At 55.3% G+C, this 21,123-nt stretch overlaps 9 protein-coding genes across 9 annotated transcripts; 6 read left to right on the top strand and 3 right to left on the bottom strand.

Moving 5' to 3' along the window:
- Positions 1-218: 218 nt before the first annotated feature.
- On the bottom strand, positions 219-1,426 carry BDY17DRAFT_146414 (uncharacterized protein). Its single transcript, XM_033729576.1, has one exon. It carries the CDS (start codon positions 1,277-1,279, stop codon positions 473-475), a length of 807 nt encoding a protein of 268 aa, XP_033589954.1. The 5' UTR covers positions 1,280-1,426; the 3' UTR covers positions 219-472.
- On the bottom strand, positions 1,427-2,536 carry BDY17DRAFT_146413 (uncharacterized protein). The gene is made up of 2 exons (XM_033729575.1): positions 2,385-2,536; positions 1,427-2,249 (listed from the first exon to the last, which is right to left on the bottom strand). The coding sequence occupies exons 1-2, from the start codon at positions 2,441-2,443 to the stop codon at positions 1,574-1,576; spliced, it is 735 nt and encodes a 244-aa protein (XP_033589955.1). The 5' UTR covers positions 2,444-2,536; the 3' UTR covers positions 1,427-1,573.
- A 540-nt stretch (positions 2,537-3,076) lies between these two features.
- Positions 3,077-5,037, bottom strand: BDY17DRAFT_249846 (putative carboxypeptidase S1; the record flags this gene model as incomplete). The annotated part of the gene is made up of 3 exons (XM_033731019.1): positions 3,077-3,378; positions 3,433-4,558; positions 4,609-5,037. 3 exons carry the CDS (start codon positions 5,035-5,037, stop codon positions 3,077-3,079), a joined length of 1,857 nt encoding a protein of 618 aa, XP_033589956.1.
- A 427-nt stretch (positions 5,038-5,464) lies between these two features.
- BDY17DRAFT_297355 (uncharacterized protein) lies at positions 5,465-7,423 on the top strand. Its single transcript, XM_033733587.1, has 2 exons — positions 5,465-5,896; positions 5,957-7,423. The coding sequence occupies exons 1-2, from the start codon at positions 5,609-5,611 to the stop codon at positions 7,190-7,192; spliced, it is 1,524 nt and encodes a 507-aa protein (XP_033589957.1). The 5' UTR covers positions 5,465-5,608; the 3' UTR covers positions 7,193-7,423.
- A 121-nt stretch (positions 7,424-7,544) lies between these two features.
- BDY17DRAFT_297358 (transcription factor Opi1-domain-containing protein) lies at positions 7,545-9,592 on the top strand. Its single transcript, XM_033733588.1, has 2 exons — positions 7,545-8,085; positions 8,136-9,592. Exons 1-2 carry the CDS (start codon positions 7,680-7,682, stop codon positions 9,296-9,298), a joined length of 1,569 nt encoding a protein of 522 aa, XP_033589958.1. The 5' UTR covers positions 7,545-7,679; the 3' UTR covers positions 9,299-9,592.
- A 373-nt stretch (positions 9,593-9,965) lies between these two features.
- On the top strand, positions 9,966-14,673 carry BDY17DRAFT_249581 (ABC-2 type transporter-domain-containing protein; the record flags this gene model as incomplete). The annotated part of the gene is made up of 4 exons (XM_033730995.1): positions 9,966-11,668; positions 11,732-13,772; positions 13,858-14,279; positions 14,334-14,673. The coding sequence occupies 4 exons, from the start codon at positions 9,966-9,968 to the stop codon at positions 14,671-14,673; spliced, it is 4,506 nt and encodes a 1,501-aa protein (XP_033589959.1).
- Positions 14,674-15,123: 450 nt separating this feature from the next.
- On the top strand, positions 15,124-16,789 carry BDY17DRAFT_249644 (MFS transporter; the record flags this gene model as incomplete). Its single annotated transcript, XM_033731005.1, has 4 exons — positions 15,124-15,954; positions 16,012-16,329; positions 16,398-16,590; positions 16,641-16,789. The coding sequence occupies 4 exons, from the start codon at positions 15,124-15,126 to the stop codon at positions 16,787-16,789; spliced, it is 1,491 nt and encodes a 496-aa protein (XP_033589960.1).
- Positions 16,790-17,375: 586 nt separating this feature from the next.
- BDY17DRAFT_324132 (uncharacterized protein) lies at positions 17,376-18,315 on the top strand (the record flags this gene model as incomplete). Its single annotated transcript, XM_033737136.1, has 3 exons — positions 17,376-17,433; positions 17,509-18,220; positions 18,270-18,315. 3 exons carry the CDS (start codon positions 17,376-17,378, stop codon positions 18,313-18,315), a joined length of 816 nt encoding a protein of 271 aa, XP_033589961.1.
- A 650-nt stretch (positions 18,316-18,965) lies between these two features.
- BDY17DRAFT_324133 (bicyclomycin resistance protein) lies at positions 18,966-21,070 on the top strand (the record flags this gene model as incomplete). The annotated part of the gene is made up of 9 exons (XM_033737137.1): positions 18,966-19,243; positions 19,312-19,488; positions 19,562-19,727; positions 19,787-19,879; positions 19,936-19,983; positions 20,038-20,094; positions 20,157-20,355; positions 20,414-20,939; positions 21,010-21,070. The coding sequence occupies 9 exons, from the start codon at positions 18,966-18,968 to the stop codon at positions 21,068-21,070; spliced, it is 1,605 nt and encodes a 534-aa protein (XP_033589962.1).
- Between the last annotated feature and the right edge of the window lie 53 nt (positions 21,071-21,123).

Here is a 21,123-nt window from a genome sequence, read left to right on the forward strand (position 1 = left end):
GATTCGCAAAAAGCCCGTCGGCTGCCGGGGTCTTTCGACAACGAGGACTAGGGTTCCCCAAAATCGCACTTTCTTCTCTTATGTTTTTGGTAGAGTACACTGGCGGGCTCGCGGCGTTTCAGAGTGTGTTATCTGATGGGCTGACTATGCGTGTATTATGGACACCTTTTTGTTCCGCGACGGGGATGCATTGGGAAAAAGTCGGGCGGCGTGGTGTACGATAGACATGTGCTACCTTTCCCTTTCCTTTCTTTGTGCTATGTACTCTTTTCTTCCCTTGCTCCGGAGGGAAAAGGGGCTGGCATCAAGGCTGTTGCGCAGCGTTGTTGAGGCACCACAGAGAGAGCGAAAAACGTCCACCTGTATACAATGGTTTGATAGAGCGTTTCTGCCATTCGAATTCCAATCATCTTTCCCAAATGCATAGCTGGTACTGTGAGCACCCCTCCCCGTCTCCCGGGCTCGCCAACGGCTAAGCGGCCTCTCCGCGCTGCGATGCTGTTGATTTCGCCCTTCGAGTCAGGCATTTACACCTCTTCCACCCTTGTGCGGTCCGCATCATTGCCGGGGTAGTCGCAGAAGATGAGTGGGATGAAGATGAAGGCGAGGAAAGCGAGGAAGACGACGTTCTGCTTTTCGCTTGCGGCTGAGGCCGAGGCTGCGGTGCATGAAGGACAGGGATGCGCTTGTTATTCGTCGAGGCCTTCGGCTTCGTGGACATTTCAAGGCCGTCGTCGGTGCTCGTGCGTCTTCGCCATGGACTTCTGCGTTTTGGATGTTTGTTTCGTTCTGCTGCCGACGGTGAAATGGGGTGATCTCGGCTGTGCTCCGCGAGGTTCGAATCTATACGCCGGAGTTTCGCATCAAGGCGCTCGAGATCGAGGTTCTGACTGGGCGGTGCAGAAGACGATTCCTCCTCCTCGTTCTCCCCAGCTCCGCGCTCCACTCCACCAGCACCACCATCAGAAGACTCCACCCTCACCCTCCCAGCCCTGACATCCGCCGCCCACCGCTCAGCAGCAAGTCGTCTCTCATCCGCCTCAATGACGTCTTTGTCCTCCAACGGCCGATACGGACACGGTCCTTCGCCGCAGTCCAGCACGCACTCGATGTTTCGCGGTTGATTTTCTTCGAAGTGGCCGGAGGTGCGCAGCTTGATGCCGGTGAGGTAGAGGTTCCATTCTGCTTTTGTGGGGGTGGGAAAGGCGCCGCGGCGGGCGACGGCTTTGGCGCGTGTGAGGCGGGCTTGCAGGGAGGGGGGCATTGGGGGGATTGTCATGGTGGGTGGTGAGATTGGACTGAAGGGAGGGATGGACGGGGAGGTTATGGATTGCTGGTGTCAAGGGCTGGATGAAGTGTTTCGAGGATGTCTCGTCCATGTCGTTGACCAGCGAGATACATGTGTGATGTGCGACATGTTGTTTCTCAGGACCGCAAGGCTTAATCGCTCGGGAGCCAATCCTGACCAGGGTGAAGGTCAAGTGAAACGATCTCAGCCCGAGAGAAAGTCCTGGTATGATGTTTCATCCCCAACGGCAAATGCTGAGCACGAGGGAATAACCCCACCCCGTCGTCACCGATATCCCGCATCGCGGCCGCGGCCATTGAAGCGGATGCTTTGCATATCAAAATCCGTCTGCTGCAAAGCATCACCACTCGCCTCTTTCCCCTCGCCCCACTTGGGATACAGCATGACAGCCCTCTGCACGAGATCCGCAGGGCCGTACATGGCAGTCACTTTCTTTTTGACGAGCAAGTACTCGCTATCGTCAACGTCGATCCACCAGTCCTCTTCCAACATCTCCAGGACGTCGAGGACATAGTCTTGCCCGTTCCACTCCGCGGCCTCGCACCTGATAGGCACGGCTTCTTCGATTGCGCAAGCGAGGTTGAAGAAGCCGGAAGGCAGCAGGTGGAATTCGGCGAGATGGATGCTCTTGATGATTCTCAGCCGACGATAGTGCGGCCGACATTGTTGTATGACAAGCCTCTGCTTCGGATGGAGACCCTGGACGTGAAAGAGGGTGCAATCTCCCGTCGACTGATTGTGCAGCTGGAGAACCCAGCGATGGTGCCGCCCGCCTGCTTCAGGTCGGCAGATCGAGAGGCTGAAGGCGAATTTCGTGGTGGCGGGTTTGCCCTCGGGTTCCAGGATGGCGGTACTATGGGGCCGCCGGAGGGTGTACTTGGGCGACGTCGCGGCGGCCATGGAGTGAGAGGGCTCGCGCATGTCGGAGCATTTTCTGCGCCTGTCAAAGTCAGCGTGTCGTTCCCGCTTGCAAACAGGTTGTTTGCTTGACAGAGCTTTCGAAGTTTTATAAAGAACAGGTAGGTATGTAACGAAACAGACCGGAGGAAGAATGAAAAAGCGGAAACACTCTCACCTCATGCTCGTGCACGCGCCCAAAGGCAAGACTTGCAGCCGCACCTGGCAGGCTCGCATTAGGCCCCCTCGCGGTAAGGAATCGCGGTCGGGGAATGCATGTCAATGGAGACGTGGACGTGGCCGCAGAGGGGATAGTGCGGCGGTGGGTGGGTAGCTGCGCGCTGCACGTCAGACCAGGATGGCACCATCTCCGCACCCTTGGGGTATGCATTGCAGATCCCAACACATTTGGTGCAAAAACGGATGGTAATTGCGGAGGCATATTCCTCCGGGGTGGTGAGCCTCCGATTCCGAGAAGCCGGTGCTTCTGGACACTGCTGCATCACAGTGCCTGAAGATCCAATGCGAGGTGTGCAGCCGGCGAATGTGCCAGTCCGTGAGTGGACGGCGCGTTCCCCGCGCGCCGCGTCCAGCTCGCTAACCTGCATATGTAGGCAAGGCAGGGTATATCTCAGAGGAGGGCGACACATCTGCACGAGCGGCGGCAGAGCTGCTGATTCGAGTAAGCCGCCGAAGGAAGTCGGTCTCTTCGAGCCGAGCAGCCAGGCTAAACATTGACACTTGACACGCGTTGGAACGGCTAGCCAATGCGTTGCCAACGTACGGAGATTAGCAGGGGTCTAAACACCCCCCCCCTACATATCATCGGGCAAGCTCCCAGCCCCAAAGCAGCATTCATCGCCGCATGCGTCACTCGAGCCCGGCCAAGCTCCCCGGCGACCCTCCTGCCGGCCGAACGATGTTGAAATCCACCACCTTCGCCGTCCCGTTCTGGAGTGCCTCGTACTGCTGAATGGTGCACGACCCGATGACATTGTAAAGATTGCAATTGAACGGCGGGGGCGGCGGCAGCTTGTCTTTGACCCCGAAAGTGCTGCTTGGGCCTGACGTGCTGTAGTTGCTGGAGACTGTCTGCGTGCCCGTCGCCACATCCTTGGAGAAGATGAAGCGGTTGAAGAGCTGGAAGACGGTCTCTGGTTGGTAGGCGTAGGCTGTGGATTTCAGTGATCGCTCCTTTCCCATGCGGATCTGAATGGAGTCCTTACCGTCATGACCTGCTTCGAACACCCGCGTAAACGCTAGATTCCCGTGCTGCCTTACCATCCCTCCCTTGTAGGTATTGTTAGTTTCGACGTACTCATACCCTGCTTTTCCAAAGTCCTCTGCTCCACTCCATTGCGCCGCCAAACTCAGCTTCTCCGCTCCATTCCAGGGACACCGATAGTCTCTGTCTCCGTATATCATGTTTACTCGAACTCCCTGTGCGAGGAGATACTCCATGCTCTGCAGGCCTGCAACTCGGACAGCATCCCCAGTCTGATAGAGAAAGACGTTGTTTACGAGGAGGGAGTACGCGGTTAAATTGACCGGCACTCCTAACTCAGCTTGCACCCATTCGCGGTTGAAGAAGCCGTTCCAGTAACTGGTGGGAAACGGATCTGGGTCAAGATGCGCCATGTCGAACACACTGCGGTTGCTGAAGACATTGTATGCACCGAGGACGTAGACGAAGCAATACTCAAGCGCTTCAACGCAGAGCTTGTTGACCTTTGCGTCTGTGCTGAAGTAGTTGGGATCCAGCTTGTCGCCGAGGGCTCGACATTCTTTGATAAGATCGGCGCAGCGGCCGGGTCTGGTGAAGTTGTTTGTAGCTTCTTTGTACGCCTGCTCGGGGATGACTTGGAGGTTGTAGGTGTTGTTGTACGCCTGTTCCGGATACCACTCGCCCTGGATGAGTTCGTCTACGCAGCCGTTCGTCCAACCGACGGTGTCCACGGGGATGACGGTGCCATTGCACTTGAGAGCTTTGATGGCGTTGTTTTGCTGAACGATATACTGGGCAGTAGCGGGCACCCAATAACCTCCATACGAATTGCCAAAGAGGTTGAGGTTCTTGTCGGTCGTGGTGTACTCTGGAAAGGAAGAGAACCATGCTTGACAGAAGTGCCACAGCGTCTTTGCGGCGCTCATTGTATTGTTGACCGTCTTTTCCGGATTTTGTTCGGAGAATGTGCCATACATGAAGGTGCCATTCTCCGATGGCACATGTCCGCCGTATGCTGCAAAGGGTGTGATGCCGGTTTCGGTGGGGGGAGAGCCAAGGAACAGCTGGTTGAGCGTAGCGTTCACGCGCGCCGTGTATGAGAAGCCAGTGCCAACCGGTTGATCCACCTAGCAATCATCAGTTTCGGTGATGAATTAGGATATCGATCTGTCCCTACGTAGAGCATGTTGACGTTCGTATTCATAGACCACGGGTTGTTGACTGTAGTATTCGCATCGCTAAGGATCATACATGGTCCACCATCCTGCACCGCACCTCCTACTGACGAATCGCCCGGACCCCCAGCCAGGTAGAGCGTGGTGGGGGCATTCTGTGGGTTGTTCCGCGCCTCGAAGTACCAGAAGAACATGGAGACATTGTATGGCTCAGCAGACTCGATGTCTTCCAGGAGCGTGGAAGGCAGGTGGACGTATCCGGCCCAGGCCTGTGCTTGCGTTTCGCAGATGTGCGTTTCTTTGTAGGAGATTGAAACGCCTGGGAGGTGTTTGAGCTGCTGGATGGTGACTCCCTGTGGCTCAGGGGGAAACCCGGCGTGGACGATGCTGAGGAGAGGAGAGAAAAGACATGCCAGCAGTTGGTAATGCATTGTGCGTTGGAGAATTGTTCGAGATGGAGAAGAAAGAAGTGGATGGAGGCAGTGAGAGAGCAATATGGAAGAGACGGAAGACTGATTTATACCTACACTTGATCGCCAGGTCGATGTGTCTGAAATGTGTCTCGGACACCGTGTACGCGTTTGCCTTGAGGGACAGCGAGCCGGCCAATGGGTGGTAGGAGTGTCGATGCTGGACATCTATTCATAACCATACAAGTTGAAGAAGAGCAAGTCAGTAGCGAGGATCCACAAGGCAGCATGCAGTATACGTGAACTGCCAGTCGAGGAGTACTGCTATTGGCATGGCTTGTTTCAAGTCGTCTGCCGGGCCAACTTCGGGGCGAGCACACCAATGACAGCAGCCCAAATCCAACGGGGGCTGAGGCAACGCGCAGACGTTTGTCGTGGCCGGCAGCCGGGCTGTGGTAACTCAAGCCTCACCAGGCAGTAGCGAAGATGTATCATTTCAAGTATCTCAGAACAATGACCTCGCCAGCCGAAAGAATGTTCTGGCACGTCGGACCGCCGCAGCGCCATCTATCTTCCCTCCACGCCAATCGACATGCCACCGACCAGAAGTGGATGCGTGACCTGCCGTATCCGCAAGGTCAAATGCGATGAGGGCAAGCCAAAGTGCCATCGCTGTACGGCCACTGGACGTACATGTGATGGCTACACCACCATTCCCCTGACTCGCGGAGACCTGCGAATGGCCCTGGATACGCTACAACACCCGCATTTCCCGTCTGCCCTTCCGTGCGTCCTTACCGACCCGGCCTTTCAGTGTGTTCTGGACAAACGCTTTTTTCAGTTCTTCCGACAGTGCACTATTGCCAGCACTAAACAGACGGTATGTGGGGACCCTTACAACGCAAGTTTGATCGTTTCGACTCATCAATCTCGTCGACAGATTCCTTCTGCGTTTTGGGACAGCCTTGTATTGCAGGCTTGCCATACCCACCCGACCGTTAAACACGCCGTGCTTGCCATCGGTGCATATCACGACTCTCTCATCCATCACAAGGACAAAGCAGCGGCTCAGCATTTACGCCTCTACGCGGATCGACACTACCAGCGAGCACTCGTCGAGGCTCGAAACGTGATCTCTGACACCGGATCATCCCCAGAAGTCCACAGCCTGCTTCTGGCTTGTCATATATTCACTCTATACGAAGGCATGCGTGGAAATTACTCCGCCAGCGCAACCCATATGGCGAACGGTCGAAAGATCATTGCCCAATACCGGCCGAGAAAGCGTATCACAGCGGGCAGCACTGCGCTCGATGAGATTGCCACCGCCTTCGCTCGCCTGGACCTGGTTTCTCTCACCTTTTCCGACGTCACTGCTCCATATCAGTATACTCTCAGGGATTTGCTGAACACGGCGCCAGAATTGCACTCGCAATCTTACTCCAGCGTTCAGCAAGCCCACGCCGCCCTCGTCGACCTCATTCGACTAACATTCATGCTCCATGAACACATCTATGTCCACGGCGACTCGGATATCCGCGCAGAAAACGAGTGCCGCCGGCAACTTCTGGCCTGCCGGCAAAGGCTCATCAAATGGAAGCAGCACTGGCACAAGCTGCTCACTGCTCTACCCAAGCCTCCACCAGAAAGTCAAACCAAAACAATCGAATGCTGGTACCTCGCTGCTTCCGTCGACGCCGATGCAAACTTTCCCACGCTTGTGCAAAGCGAGTACGATTGCGTAATGCCGCACTTTGCTCGCATCGTCTCGCTCCTCGAGGACGTCTCAACCAGCATTCGCGATTCATCTGCGTCTGCGCCTCCTTCGGTCTCCTTCACCCTGGATCTCGGCTTCATCGTCCCCGCCTTCTTCACCGCCATCCGTTGCCGCGATCCTGGCCTCCGCCGTCGCGCCATTGCTGTTCTCGAATCCATGCCTCGCAGAGAGGGGCTGTGGGAGAGCACGTTCGCCGCAGCTATTGCGAAGAAATGGATGCAGCTCGAAGAAGAGGGACTCGAAAGGGTTGCGTGCTCGGCAGATGTTCCTGAGAGCCGGAGATTCGCGCAGTTGGAGCCTTGGATTGACGTGGAGAATTTGTCTGCCAGGTTGCTGTTCATCAGTACTGAGAGGAAAGTTGTTTGTACGATTGACTCTAGTGACATTACGAGAGAATGAAGAGAGATTGCTGGTCGGGACATGAAGCTCTTTACGGAGATCTACGATGCATAATAGGCCGATATTGGCGCACGTTGAAAGTATACTCTCCAAAACGCAGTCAGACCGACTCAATGCAAAACAGACTTGGAACGCGTTCAGAGTGCAATATTGAGAAGGTGTACTTGGTACGAAGCGTCTCTTTTATCTTGGGAGATTTCAAATCGACATGAGGTGAGCAAGCCCGCTCGTGATAAGCACGTGAAAGTGGGGCCCCGAGCGTGGGTGGTCCGAGCTTGGATCACATGCGTGGGAAGACGATGCCGAAGAGAAATGCGATCATCCCGAGCGAGCGTCGCTCTCGCCCTGCCCTCCCTCACGGCGCGCAACGACCTCAATCCGTCCCTTCCCACTCTACCACACTCCACCCCAGCTCAAGGCGCCGTGCAAATGCGGTCGTCAATGCACTCACACTCGTTGTCTCCTTCCCTTCTGTACGCCTAATACCATGGAGCTGCAACAGTCCACACCGCCGCCGCCCCTGCAATACCACCATCCGTCCGACCTCGCCTTTCCCTCCGTCCCCCAAACCGCACTGAGCCGCCCGCAAGTCCAGGCCGAAATCACCCTGCCTGACCTCCGAACCGTCCTGTCTCCCGACTTCGAGAACATCGCCCGTTATGCACCCCCCGTATCGCCCACCTCGGTGAGAAGCCTGCCTCGCATGGACCCCGGTCCTGCACTTTTCAATGGAGCTCGGTCGAGCATGGAGTCGGCGATAGCCAGCCCATCGGAGGCTGGCAGTGTTATGAGCATTGACGACAGACGGGGCGCGCGGTCTACAAGTGTTGTTTCCATTGACGATCCGAATGTCCGCATGGCGGCCGAGGCCTTGTCAGGGCTGGGCAATCCAGGTATGGGAGTGCGATGCTTTGGAGGATGGACTCGAGCTAATCCCCACCAGATCGGACCAGATCACATGGCAGCTCTACTGCAGCACGTGATGATCACGAGGGCCCGGAACCTCTGCTCCAACTCTTCACGCGAGCGCATCCGTGGGTAGGGGGGACGATCAACGGCTCACTCAACGCATACTCCACTACCAAATACTACTCCCCTCGACTCGTGCAGTACGGAGCGAACCTGGTGGAGAGAAACGTCGGTGGACCGGTTGCAAGCACTGTCAGCACGGTCGGCCGAGTGACCGGTATTGAGAGTGGCCTTCGGTGGTACTACGGCGGCTATGCCAATGGAACGCCAGATCTTGAACGAGCAAGCGAAGACTCCACGGGCGCACGGAGAAGACTGGACGAAATGGATCTCGAATCGGGCACGCGAAGCTCGAGCAGCAATTTGCACAGAGAGTCTGAAGAATCCACTCGCGAGCCTCTGCCAGCGTATGGATCGAGCAAGCCGCCTTCTTACCGAGAGGAAGCCAGCCCCATCCGAAACGATCGACAGCCCCAGAGTTGGTCATCGCAGGTGTTTGTCATGACCTCCGGCCTCAGCATTGCGCTGAGCGACACTTCTCGAAGCAGTCTCCGCTACTGTCTCCAACTACTCAGCAACTCAGCCGAACGCGTCTCCATTCTAATGCACGCGCTCAAGATGGTGCTCGAACAATACGACCAAGCCCGAGATGCCTTCCACTCCACTCACGACTCGAGCATTGAAAAAGGCGAGCGCCCGCAAACACCAGACCAAGACCAAGATGCGCGACGCCTCGCAGAACTGCTCAAGAAGCACTCCGACGACATCTGGCAGACTCTGCAGACGGTGGTAAATAACATTTCCAGCTACGCAGGCGGCGCCTTGCCCGACAATGCGCGTCAATTCGTGCGCAACCAACTCATGTCGCTGCCTCAACGCTGGCGCTTCGTCTCCGACAATCAGATGGGCGACAGCGAGACGAGTCGCAGCGCGCATCGCATGATAGCTTTTGCTACTGAAGGTCTCGACATGATGGCGCAGGTCAATCAGACGATGAAGCTGACACTGGACTCGGCGGAGAAGTGGCTTGCCCGCACGGGCAGGCACTCACATGTTGTAGATTCTCCGCACGGGATGGAAAAGGACGTGGAGATGGGAGGCGTCGATACGCGGTCGAGATCGAACGAAAAAAGTTGAGGCGGGTGCTCCTTGAATGATTATGCAGCTTGGAGTCTGGGTTGGGTGGAGGGACAGAAGCGTGCATGTCGTGGGCCATTCGCGAGACGCATTGGTCTAATGTCCTGGGAGAGCAGTACCGTTCACGGCGCCGAAGGTGTTGGAGAAGGAATGCCGTACCCTGAGCGCTTACATATTGTATTCATACACTGTATCATCGTGTCACTACATTGAATCACCCTGTCACCACGTGTAGATGGTAGGGCGGTCAAGTAGTGGGGTCGCCGAAACAGGCAGGTACAGCATCTTCCCCAGTCCGGCGTAAGACCGACGACTTCGGCATTGATTTGCAATGGCGGGGTGGGGCCACGGAGTTGAGGATGCAAGAGTCATTGTTACTCTCCGGGACGGTGTTCGTTTTCGGCGTTACTATAGGCACGACTCATTGCGCAGTAGCGTTGTCGCCTGGCAAGTGTGAGGGTAACAGTAGGGCTGATCTGGACATCTATAGTTCTTCTTAAATCCGGCTTCGTTCTTTTTCTCTCTTTCTTGTTGGATTCCAATCGTGAAATGTGAGGGAACAGAAACACCTGGGTGCTCTGGAGACTTCTTACCCCGCTGTGCCTGCGCTGTCGATCTGTCATGTGACACCCGTGCGTTCGCCTTATTACCAACCGCATGAGCGCCTATGGAGCACTCGGAAAAAGAAGCGATTAGCAGGGCCTATGCGCACGACACGGCCGGGCTGACGACACCTCATGACAACGTTCCCACCGTGGCAGTAGAGCGCGTCGACACGCTGGCCTCATACGAGAATGGCGATTCCTCAGACGATGTCTCCTACGCCGCTTCGGAGCGACTCTCAATCGAAGTAGCCGGTAAAGCGGACGGCGCGCACGGCGTCAACGTCGCCGGAGCGGAAAAGCAATTCCATCAACTCCAGCGCACTTTTAGCCATGTCAGCAAGGCTTCGACGAAATTGTCGCGACAGCAAAGCCGGCAGCGGGACGAGAAGCAGCGCGACCTGGAGAAGGGCGGGGCGTCGGAGTCCAGCGAGGAGGCCGAGCCGTTCGATCTCGAGGATATCCTGCGAGGCAATCGGCGGCTGGAGGAGGAGGCCGGGATCAAGTCGAAGCAGATTGGCGTCGTTTGGAGCGGGTTGACGGTCAGAGGCGTCGGCGGGACGAAGATTCTCGTTCCCACGTTTTTCCCGGATGCGTTTGTCGGCTTTTTCGGGGCGCCGTTTCGGCTGCTGATGAAGTTGATGCCGGCGCGAAGGAAGGCGAATGAGGTGGATATTCTGCATGACTTTAATGGGGTGGTGAAGCCCGGGGAGATGGTGCTGGTGCTGGGACGGCCGGGATCAGGCTGTACTACGTTCTTGAAGGTCATTGCCAATCAACGGTACGGCTACACGTCTATTGACGGCGATGTGCGGTACGGACCCTTCACGAGCAAGGAGTTCGAGACTCGGTATCGTGGCGAGAGCGTTTATTGTCAAGAAGATGACGTCCATCTGGCCGCATTGACCGTTGGGCAGACGCTGGGCTTTGCATTGGATACCAAAGTTCCCGGAAAGCGACGTGGGAACCTCACCGCCAAAGTGTTCAAAGAAGAGGTTGTTGATTTGCTGCTACGGATGTTCAATATCGAACACACGCGGAACACGAAGTGTGGAGATCAGTTCATCCGCGGCATCAGCGGCGGCGAACGGAAGCGCGTGTCAATCGCAGAGACGTTCATTACCGGCGGCTCGGTCATCTCTCACGACAACACCACTCGTGGGCTCGATGCCTCGACGGCCGTGGACTACGCAAAGTCGTTGCGGGTCCTGACGAACATCTACAAGACGACAACATTCGTCAGTCTGTACCAGGCCTCCGAATCCATCTATAAGCAGTTCGACAAAGTCATGGTAATCGATCAAGGCCGTCAGATTTTCCTCGGCCCAGCCAACGAAGCGAGATCCTACTTTGAAGGCCTGGGCTTCCTACCCAAGCCTCGACAGACGACCCCGGACTATCTCACCGGCTGCACCGACTCCTTCGAACGAGAATATCAAAAAGGTCGAGACGAGTCAAACGCACCGCACTCCCCCGAAACGCTGGCGGCAGCGTTTCAGCAATCGCCATACGCCACTCGCCTTGCGGAGGAAACGAAGGAATACGTGGATGTTCTTCAGGAGAACCAGCAGATTCATGACGACTTCAGGACGGCTGTGCTGCAGGGGAAACGCCACTACACCAAGAAATCCGTCTACTCTATTCCCCTCTACTTACAGATTTGGTTTCTGGCAAAGAGGCAGTTCTGGTTGAAGTGGCAGGACAAGTTCTCCTTGTGTGTGGGCTGGGCCACTACGATTATTATTGCGGTTATCATTGGCACTGTGTGGTAAGTTCGACGATCTCGACCATCTTGGAATCCCCGGCCATGCACTGATATTTATCGAAACAGGCTGCAACTCCCCACAACCTCCCAGGGTGCTTTCACGCGTGGTGGTGTCCTGTTCATCTCGCTTTTATTCAACTGCTTTACGGCCTTTGGAGAATTGGCTGGAGTGATGGTCGGCCGGCCACTGGTCAATAAACATCGAGCCTACGCATTCTACCGCCCCTCTGCACTATGGATCGCACAAATCGGCGTCGACCTCCTCTTCTCTAGCGTGAAGATTCTGGTGTTCAGCATCATGGTCTACTTCATGTGCGGGCTCGTGCTGGATGTCGGCGCATTCTTCACTTTCGTCCTGGTCATCATCACGGGCTATCTTGGCATGACTTTGTTCTTCCGAACGGCCGCCTGCTTGTGTCCGGATTTCGATTCGGCGATTAAGACAGCTGTGCTGATTATCACACTCTTTGTCCTAACTGGCGGCTACTTGATACAATACGCCAGCGAACAGGTATGGCTCCGGTGGATCTTCTACATCAACCAGCTGGGCCTTGGCTTTTCTTCCATGATGATCAACGAGTTCTCGCGAATCGACCTCACCTGTGACGGTACCTCGCTTATCCCGTACGGACCAAGCTACAACGATATCACCCACCAAGTCTGCACTCTTCCAGGAAGCCATGCCGGCACCGCTATCGTCAGCGGCTCTGCCTACGTCACTCAACATTTCCAATACGACGTGAAAGATCTCTGGCGAAACTGGGGCATCATGGTCATTCTCATCATCGCTTTCCTGATGGCCAACGTCTACCTGGGTGAGTATATCAGGTGGGGCGCCGGCGGCAGGACGGTCACGTTTTTCGTCAAGGAGAATTCCGAGCGAAAGGCTTTGAACGACACGTTAGTTGGAAGCAAGGATTCTCGTCGCCGCAAAGACAGCGAACACGCCGAGACCGAGCTTCGTATTGAGTCCAAGGCCGTCCTCACGTGGGAAGATATGTGCTACGACGTTCCTGTGTCGTCTGGACAGCTACGTCTTTTGAAACACGTCTATGGCTACGTCAAACCTGGCGAACTTACCGCTTTGATGGGCGCATCGGGTGCTGGGAAGACCACACTGCTCGACGTGCTCGCCAATCGAAAGAATATTGGCGTTATTAGCGGCGACAAGCTGATCGACGGGAAAACACCCGGCACCGACTTCCAACGTGGAACGTCGTATGCTGAACAACTGGATATGTTCGAGGAGACCCAAAGTGTCCGCGAGGCGCTCAGATTCTCGGCGGAGCTCAGGCAGCCTTACGATACACCGCTGGCCGAGAAGCACGCATACGTGGAAGAAGTGATCGCACTGCTAGAAATGGAAAACATAGCGGATGCCATCATTGGCAGTCCCGAAGCAGGTCTGGCAGTTGAACAGCGCAAGCGAGTCACGATCGGTATTGAATTAGCCGCGAAACCTCAGCTGCTGCTCTTCCTCGACGAGCCTACATCGGGTCTGGACAGTCAATCAGCGTACAACATCGTCCGTTTCCTCCGGAAATTGGCAGCAGCCGGCCAAGCGATCCTCTGCACCATCCATCAACCCAACGCCTCGCTCTTCGAAAACTTCGACAGACTCTTACTACTGCAGTCTGGAGGCGAGACGGTATACTTCGGCGACATTGGCAAAGACGCAGCCATCCTTCGAGAATACTTTGCCAAACACGGCGCCTACTGCGAGCCCGACGAAAACCCAGCAGAATGGATGCTCGACGCCATCGGCGCCGGGCAATCCCCGCGCATCGGCGACAAAGACTGGGGCGCCATCTGGAACGACTCGGCGGAATTCGAAAACGTCAAAGAGGAGATTGTCCGGCTCAAGACGGAGCGAGTGCGCGAAACGGAGTCCCAAACGGTCGCTCCTGCGAAGGAGTTTGCCACTCCGCTCTGGCATCAAATTGTGACTGTCAACAAACGGCAGCAGAAGGCTTTCTGGCGGCAGCCGAATTATGGCTTCACTCGGCTTTTCAACCATGTGATTATTGCGCTTTTGACGGGGCTTATGTTTTTGCAACTCTCGGACTCTCGGACGTCGTTGCAGTACAGGGTTTTCGTGATTTTCCAGGTGAGCTATTCATCCCCGATAGTGATTCACTTACTCGCCTCGGCGTCTTGTGCTGTACGCATGCTAACCGCAACGCCTTCTGCAGGTGACCGTGCTTCCTGCTCTGATCCTCGCGAGCGTAGAACCCAAGTACGACATTTCACGCCAGATCTACTACCGGGAAGCCTCCGCCAAAACCTATCAACAGCTCCCCTTCGCGCTCTCCATGGTCCTGGCCGAAATCCCCTACTCAATCATCTGCGCGGTGTCCTTCTTCCTTCCCATCTACTATATTCCCGGATTCAACCCTCACACCGGCCGCAGCGGATACTTTTTCGCGGTTGTCATTGTTACAGAGCTGTTCTCTGTCGTTCTCGGACAGATGATCTCCGCGTTCACGCCGAGCACCTACATTGCGATTCTCTTCAACCCGTTCGTCATCATTGTTTTCGCCCTTTTCTGTGGTGTTACCGTTCCGCCGCCGGAGATACCGTCTTTCTGGCGAGCTTGGCTGTACCAGCTCGACCCGTATGTATTCGATATTACAAACTTTGCAACTGGTCACTTGCTAACGTCCACCAGTTTCACCCGCCTCATCAGCGGCCTAATGTCCAACGAACTCCACGGCCTCCCAGTAAAATGCACCGACTCCGAACTCAATCGCTTCACCTCTCCACCCGGCAAAACCTGCGGAGAGTACATGTCCGCCTTCTTTGCATCCGGCGGCCCGGGGTATCTCGTCAACAACCAGACGTCCGAGTGTGGCTACTGCGCGTACAAGGTCGGCGATCAGTTCTACGAAGAGTTTGGGATCGATTTCTCGACGCGCTATCGCGATCTGGGCATTTTGATTGCGTTCATTGGGAGCAATTTGATTTTGCTGTTTGTTGCGAGTCGCTATGTGAACTACAATCGGCGGTAGTCGCGACCTATGCGAAAGTTGTCTTATAGATTTAAGGAACGAACTTCACGTGACGTTGATGATCACGTGTCCAATCACGTGTCGTATCATATATTGCTTCCTTCTTGCAGTCAGCAACGAACAACTTGCAGCTTACGCTGCATATCGCGGGGTTGCTGGTCGTTTTACAAAATTGTCTAACGTCTGGAATATTAATGACTGTAGAGATATTGCTACAGTACCCTTTTCGGCAATGCGGAAGTCGGCACACTGGCGCCCTCGTCGGCTGTGCCGCACCCCGGAAATAAAGCGGCGAATGCAACGAGTCCGGGGATGACGATCATTGCGATTTCTAAGGAGGGTAAAATGATACAACCTGGGGACTGACCTGTCCTACATCCAACCATGTTTCCGCCAAAGGAGTCGCAAAGTCGGGACGGCAGCATGGCAGACGTCCTCGAACCGGAGAAAATGAAGCATGAAGACGACAGGGATATCGAGAAGCTGTCGCAGGCGGAGATATCGCAGGACGAAACGCCATCCCCGCCTGAAAGCGAGCCCACGGATCCGACTTTGATCGAGTTCGATGGACCCAATGACCCCGAAAATCCCAAGAACTGGACTTCCCGGCGGCGAATATGCATCACGGCGTCAATGGGCCTTATGACGTTCGTCGTGACCTTCTCCTCGTCGATTTTCGCCGTTGCGATCGAGCCGGTATCGAAGGAATACAACGTCAGTACACCCGTGGCTACCCTGGGCGTGTCCTTTTTCCTTCTAGGCTTTGTGGTCGGCCCCATTGGCTTCGGTCCGGCCTCAGAAGTTTGGGGTCGACGGACGCCTCTATTCGCGGGCTACATTATCTTCATGCTATTCAATCTACCGGTGGCATTGGCGACGAATATCGAGACCATTCTCATCGGCAGGCTGATCGGGGGAATTGCAGCGAGTGCTCCGGTGGCTATTGTCGGTGGCTGCATGGCGGATCTTTGGCTGCCGGTCGAACGCACTTACGCAATCTGTGTATTCGCCGCTGGTGCATTCTGCGGGCCGGTGGCAGGGCCTCTTGTGGGTGGGTTTGTTACTGAGAGCTTCCTAGGCTGGCGCTGGACTGCGTGGATTACGATGATGCTCAGCGGATTGTTCGGTGTAATCGGACTTTTTGTCATCCCCGAGACATCTCCAATGAAGATCCTTCAGCTCCGCGCGAGACGGCTTCGATACGAGACTCGGAATTGGGCATTACACTCCAAGGCTGATGAGAGCCCGGTCAATATCCATACCATTGTCCATGTATATTTGGTAAGCCGACAGTGAGACAAAGCACATGCAAGCACATGCTAACCGGTAGTCCGTCAGGCTCGTCCATGGATCATGATTGCACAAGACAAGATCCTGGCGTTGATCACGGCTTACATGAGCTACATCTACGGCGTGCTCTACCTCCTGTTCGAAGCCTTCCCGATTTCCTTCCACGAGGACAGAGGCTGGAGTCTCGGCATTACCGGCCTTTCGTACATCCCATTCATTGTTGGGATCGCAATGGGAACAGGCATCATGTGGTGGTCCACGTCCGTCCACTTCAAACCGGCGTATCTCAAATACGGCAAAGCAATACCCGAGCAACGCCTACCAGCTATGATTGTTGGGGCAATTCTATTACCTATCGGGTTCTTTGTACGTACATTTCCCCTCTCGGGCATGACTATCTTTAAATGATATGCACGCTGACGACAAAGCTTTAGTGGTTCGCGTGGACATCCTTCCCGAGTATCACCTGGGTACCTCAAGTGATGTCGGTAGCGCTGATTGGAGCCGGTCTCCTCGTCACCTTCTGGCAAGGCACGAACTACATCATCGACTGCTTTGGCTTCTACGCCAACTCGGCCATCGCGATCAATACTTTTATCCGAAGTATCGCTGCTGCCGTCTTCCCTCGTACGTTTTGCCCCGTCCTCCTCATCCCTGCTTGACACTAATGGATACAGTGTTTGCACCATACATGTACCGAGGACTTGGAGTGCAATGGGCGACGACTCTGCTGGCATGTATATGCACGCTGTTCCTTCCTGTGCCCATTTTGTTCTACAAGTACGGCGGGAGGATTCGGGCCAAGTCGAAGTTCTCTCCGACATGATGTTCACTGGCTGATGTCGGCATCGAAACTCGCTGAGCATTATATACGGACCATGACTACACACGATAAACATGCATGACTTAAAGCTGATTATGGCCAAAATCTGTGGCACCCTTGGCAAATGGCTGAAGTCATCTACATGCCTGTGTGCACGTGGTATGCAACGGCTGCAGCCGCTCTCCGCCGGCTGTGGCTGCATCTTGTCCTAAAACGGCCTAGCGTATGACGTTTTACCTCCGAGAGGGTGGGCGAGGGAGACGAAGATCAGGAAAGCTCGCACACGACAAAACAAAAGTGTTCTCCACCAGACGCACAACATCGAAGCAGTGACTTCCACGGACAGGCCGATACCGACTTTACCACGGCTGAAGTACAACAAGGCAGACGTGTTCCTGCGCCTTCTTAGCCTCGTGTAAAGTTGTGTCACGTCGACCCTGCATCGGGTGGCTGGGTCGCTTCGTTTGCATGTGAAAGGCACCTCAGCCAAACATACGAGCATCATCGTCATTTACTTCCACATCGTCAGCACTACACCATCTTCATACATCGTCTTTGAGCAACGCTATCAACACCGCAAATCGACACAATGGCACAGACAGAAGCAGCCCGACACTCACCCCCCGAAGCGCCTAAGAGGCCCAGAGGTACGCCAAGTCTCTACCAGATGCACACAAAACGTCCTGCCACACCCGCACAGTAGCTGACGCAGGGTGTAACAGGAATTCTCAAGAACGCCAACTCTCCACCTGACACGCGCACCTCTCCCCTATCAGAGCGGCCTCCTCAGCCCGCCGAGCCCGCTCACGATGCAGCCACGAACGGTGCGCCGCTTCAGCGCGAGCTTACCGACAAAGAGCTTGTGCAGATGAACACCGAAATCAACGCTGGCGGCGCCCGACGAAACAGCTCGAATCAACGCGCGAGTCTCAGCCGCCGACAATCCTCTCAAGGGGGTTCGGCAGATGGCACGCAAGACGAGCAAGGGCAGAGACTGAAGTGGGATGAAGCGAACCTCTACCTCAATGAGGGCCAGATGGGCGGACGCATGAAGATCGACGAGCCCAAGACGCCCTACGCCAAGCAATATGACCCACAAGAGGACGAAGCGGAGATGTCTGCTCTCAATGCCCAGGAGCTGGCGGTGGACGAGCTGGAGATGGACAAGACGAAGCAGCCTCCCCGTCGTGCGCAGCGAGATGGCGATATCCCTGGTCTGGACCTTGGAGAGCCGGAGATGGACCCAAGCATTCGCAGGGAGAGTGATGGGGAGAATAAGGTGGTGGTGGATGCCGGGATGGATGTCGACAGTGGGAGTAATCATGGGGAGAGGAGGGAGGAGGACATGAGTCGGGAGGAGAGGGAGAAGCACAAGCGATTTGAGCAGATGAGGAAGAGACATTACGAGATGAAGGATGTCAAGAATTTGCTGGGGTGAGTTGCGGATGGGTTATGGATGAGACGAATGCTAACTCGATGCCAGGCATACTTCCGACGAGCTTGACGGCGGCGAAGACGGGGAGAGGTAAACACTGGAGACACGACAGCAAGGCGTCATCAGGCGCACAGGGTTTCGCACAACATTCTCATCCCGTCCGTCCCACTCAAGTGGCTCTCTCGAAATTGATATTGATGCATCGTGGGGTGCATGGGAGTGCATGAGGGCGCAAAGTCGCCAAATCGGAGTCTGGGATCAAGACAGCGTTCAGAGATAGTCACTTAACCACTTTGAATTAATCAATTTGAATCCGCCCTGCATTGGAGCAGACGCAGGAACATTGCATAGAACATGCCATTTGGGATAGCCTCGACATGATGCCGTGTTCCCTCATGTCAGGCACAAACCTTGGCGCACGAGCGCACCTTATCTTCGCCTCATCGGAAGACGCCAATAAGCACCCACAGCGTTGCAGATACATGGCGATCGAAACGCAAAAGCTGACAGTTTGTTCTTCTCGTTATTAGATGAATGATGTTCACCGCCATATGCAGCAGGTTGGCGTTAACTCCGCAATAGCTCCATCGCTCGGGAAAGCAGATGCCGCGTTACCCGCGGGTACCAACAACGTCAATCGACACCATCCCTTACCCTCTCGGGGTTGGTTTCGTGGAGCATTGAATGCAATGACCCTCTCTTCGTCATGGGCCTCGTCTGCTCTTCACTCCCACACTCTCCCCGATGAAGAACGGCGAGACCTCCGGCGGCAACATGGGCGATTTGGAGAAAGGGCTGGACGCAAAGGACGAGGACGTAGCCGACGTCACCAGCGATTCGTCGAAGATGTCGCCCACCTCGACGCGCGCGTCGCTCGACGCACAGAAGACCGCGCATCCGAATACTGTCAATACCTTGGAAGCGCCCGAACGGACGGAGAAGGCGCCGAGTAGCCATGCGAATCCGCAATCTGTTATTGTGGATTGGGACGGGCCTGATGATCCCGACTTTCCCCAGAACATGTTCGTCTCCGTCGACTATTACGTGCTGAATGCAATCGATGGTTCTGCGAGCTAACCATGTGGTTTAGGACGCGTCGGCAGAAATTCACAATCACGCTCTCCGCAGCAATGTTAACCCTCGCCGTTACCTTCTCCTCCTCCGTCTTCAGCGGCGCCAACGAGCAGGTGGCCAAGCGATTCGGCGTCGACGAAGAGATCACCATCTTGGGCACGTCGTTGTACATTGTCGGTTTCGGCATTGGGCCGTCGATTTTTGGGCATGTGCTGGCTTCCATTGATTGTCGACTCGTCGTATACTGACTGTTGTTGACTCCGCAGACCTTTGAGCGAACTTTACGGCCGCAAACTCCCTCTATTCGCTGGCGTTCTGGGGTTCACAATCTTCCAGATCCCCGTAGCGGTGGCGTCGAATTTACAGACGGTTTTCGTGGGGAGATTCTTCCAGGGCCTCTTTGGCTCGTCGCCGACGGGGGTGACTGGTGGTGTGAGTTGGCCTAGAAGGAGACCGCGTTTGTCAAATCAGTGCTGACACTGCGACATCAGATCCTGGCAGATATCTGGGATCCGCGAGAGCGTGGGTTCGCCATGCCGAGCTTTGCGGGAACGCTGTATGCGGGACCGATTTGTGGACCGATTGTATGCTTCAAACTATCTTCCTGCTTTCACGGCTTGTTGGCTCACGACATCATCAGGTTGGCGCTTACGTGGCTTCCACCATCGGTTGGAGGTGGACTCAATGGGTGAGCTTAACTCAAGCCTTATGATGTACATCTTATCTGCTAACACCTGACCAGATCACGTTGATAATGGGCTGTGTCTTCCTCGTCATCGCATGGATCTTCGTTCCTGAGGTGTGCATCCTCTCTTCTAGGCTCTTGCATGAATGAAACGTCGACTGACTATTGACCGACAGACCTGTGCCCCCATCATCCTCACCCAACGAGCGAAACGCCTCCGACACGAAACCGGCAACTGGGCTCTACACTCCAAGCACGAAGAAACGCAAGTCAACCTCAAAGACATCGCGAACCGATATCTCCTCCGCCCATCAAAGATGTTATTCCTCGAACCCATCCTCCTCTTCGTCACCCTCTATCAATCCTTCGTTTACGGTACGCCAATCTTCCTTCTACTCCCACAGGAAGTCCTGCTAGCTAACACCCTCCCCAGGCCTCATCTACCTCCTCTTCGAAGCCTACCCCATCTCCTTCATCGACGACCGCCACTACAGCTCCGGCAAAGGCAGCCTCCCCTTCCTCGCCGTCCTCGTCGGCGTCCTAATAGGCTGCATCCTCCTCGCCACAACAACGCGCACCCGCCTCGCGCCCGACCCCGAAGCCGGCCGCCCAATCGAAACGCGCCTGCTAACCATGATCCTCGCCTCCGTCGTCCTGCCCATCGGCCTCTTCTGGTTCGCATGGACGAGCTTCCCTTCCATCTCGCCCTGGCCGCAGATTCTCTCTGGCATCCCGATCGGCTTTTCCGTTATTATCGTTACGCTGCAGGGGTTTAATTACACGATTGATGTGTATACCATCTACGCCAATTCGGCGATTGCGGCGACGACGTTTACGCGGTCGCTTTTCGGTGCCGGGTTCCCTTTGTTTGCGGATTATATGTTTCGTGGGTTGGGCGTGCAGTGGGCTACGAGCGTGCTGGGGTTTATTGCACTGATTATGATTCCGGTGCCGGTGCTGTGAGTTCTGCCGTTGCAGTCCCTATTTCGAGAAGAGAGCCTTTTACTGACGGGGTTTGTGTGATGACAGGTTCTACAAGTACGGAGCGCGGATACGACGCTGGAGCAAGTACATCAAGACCTCCGACTGAAGGCAGGTGGCATGGCATTTTGTCGCATAGAGTCGCGTCGCAGATACAGATCG

This window comes from Neohortaea acidophila (assembly GCF_010093505.1).
Source record: "Neohortaea acidophila strain CBS 113389 unplaced genomic scaffold BDY17scaffold_5, whole genome shotgun sequence".
Lineage (NCBI taxonomy): Eukaryota > Fungi > Ascomycota > Dothideomycetes > Mycosphaerellales > Teratosphaeriaceae > Neohortaea > Neohortaea acidophila.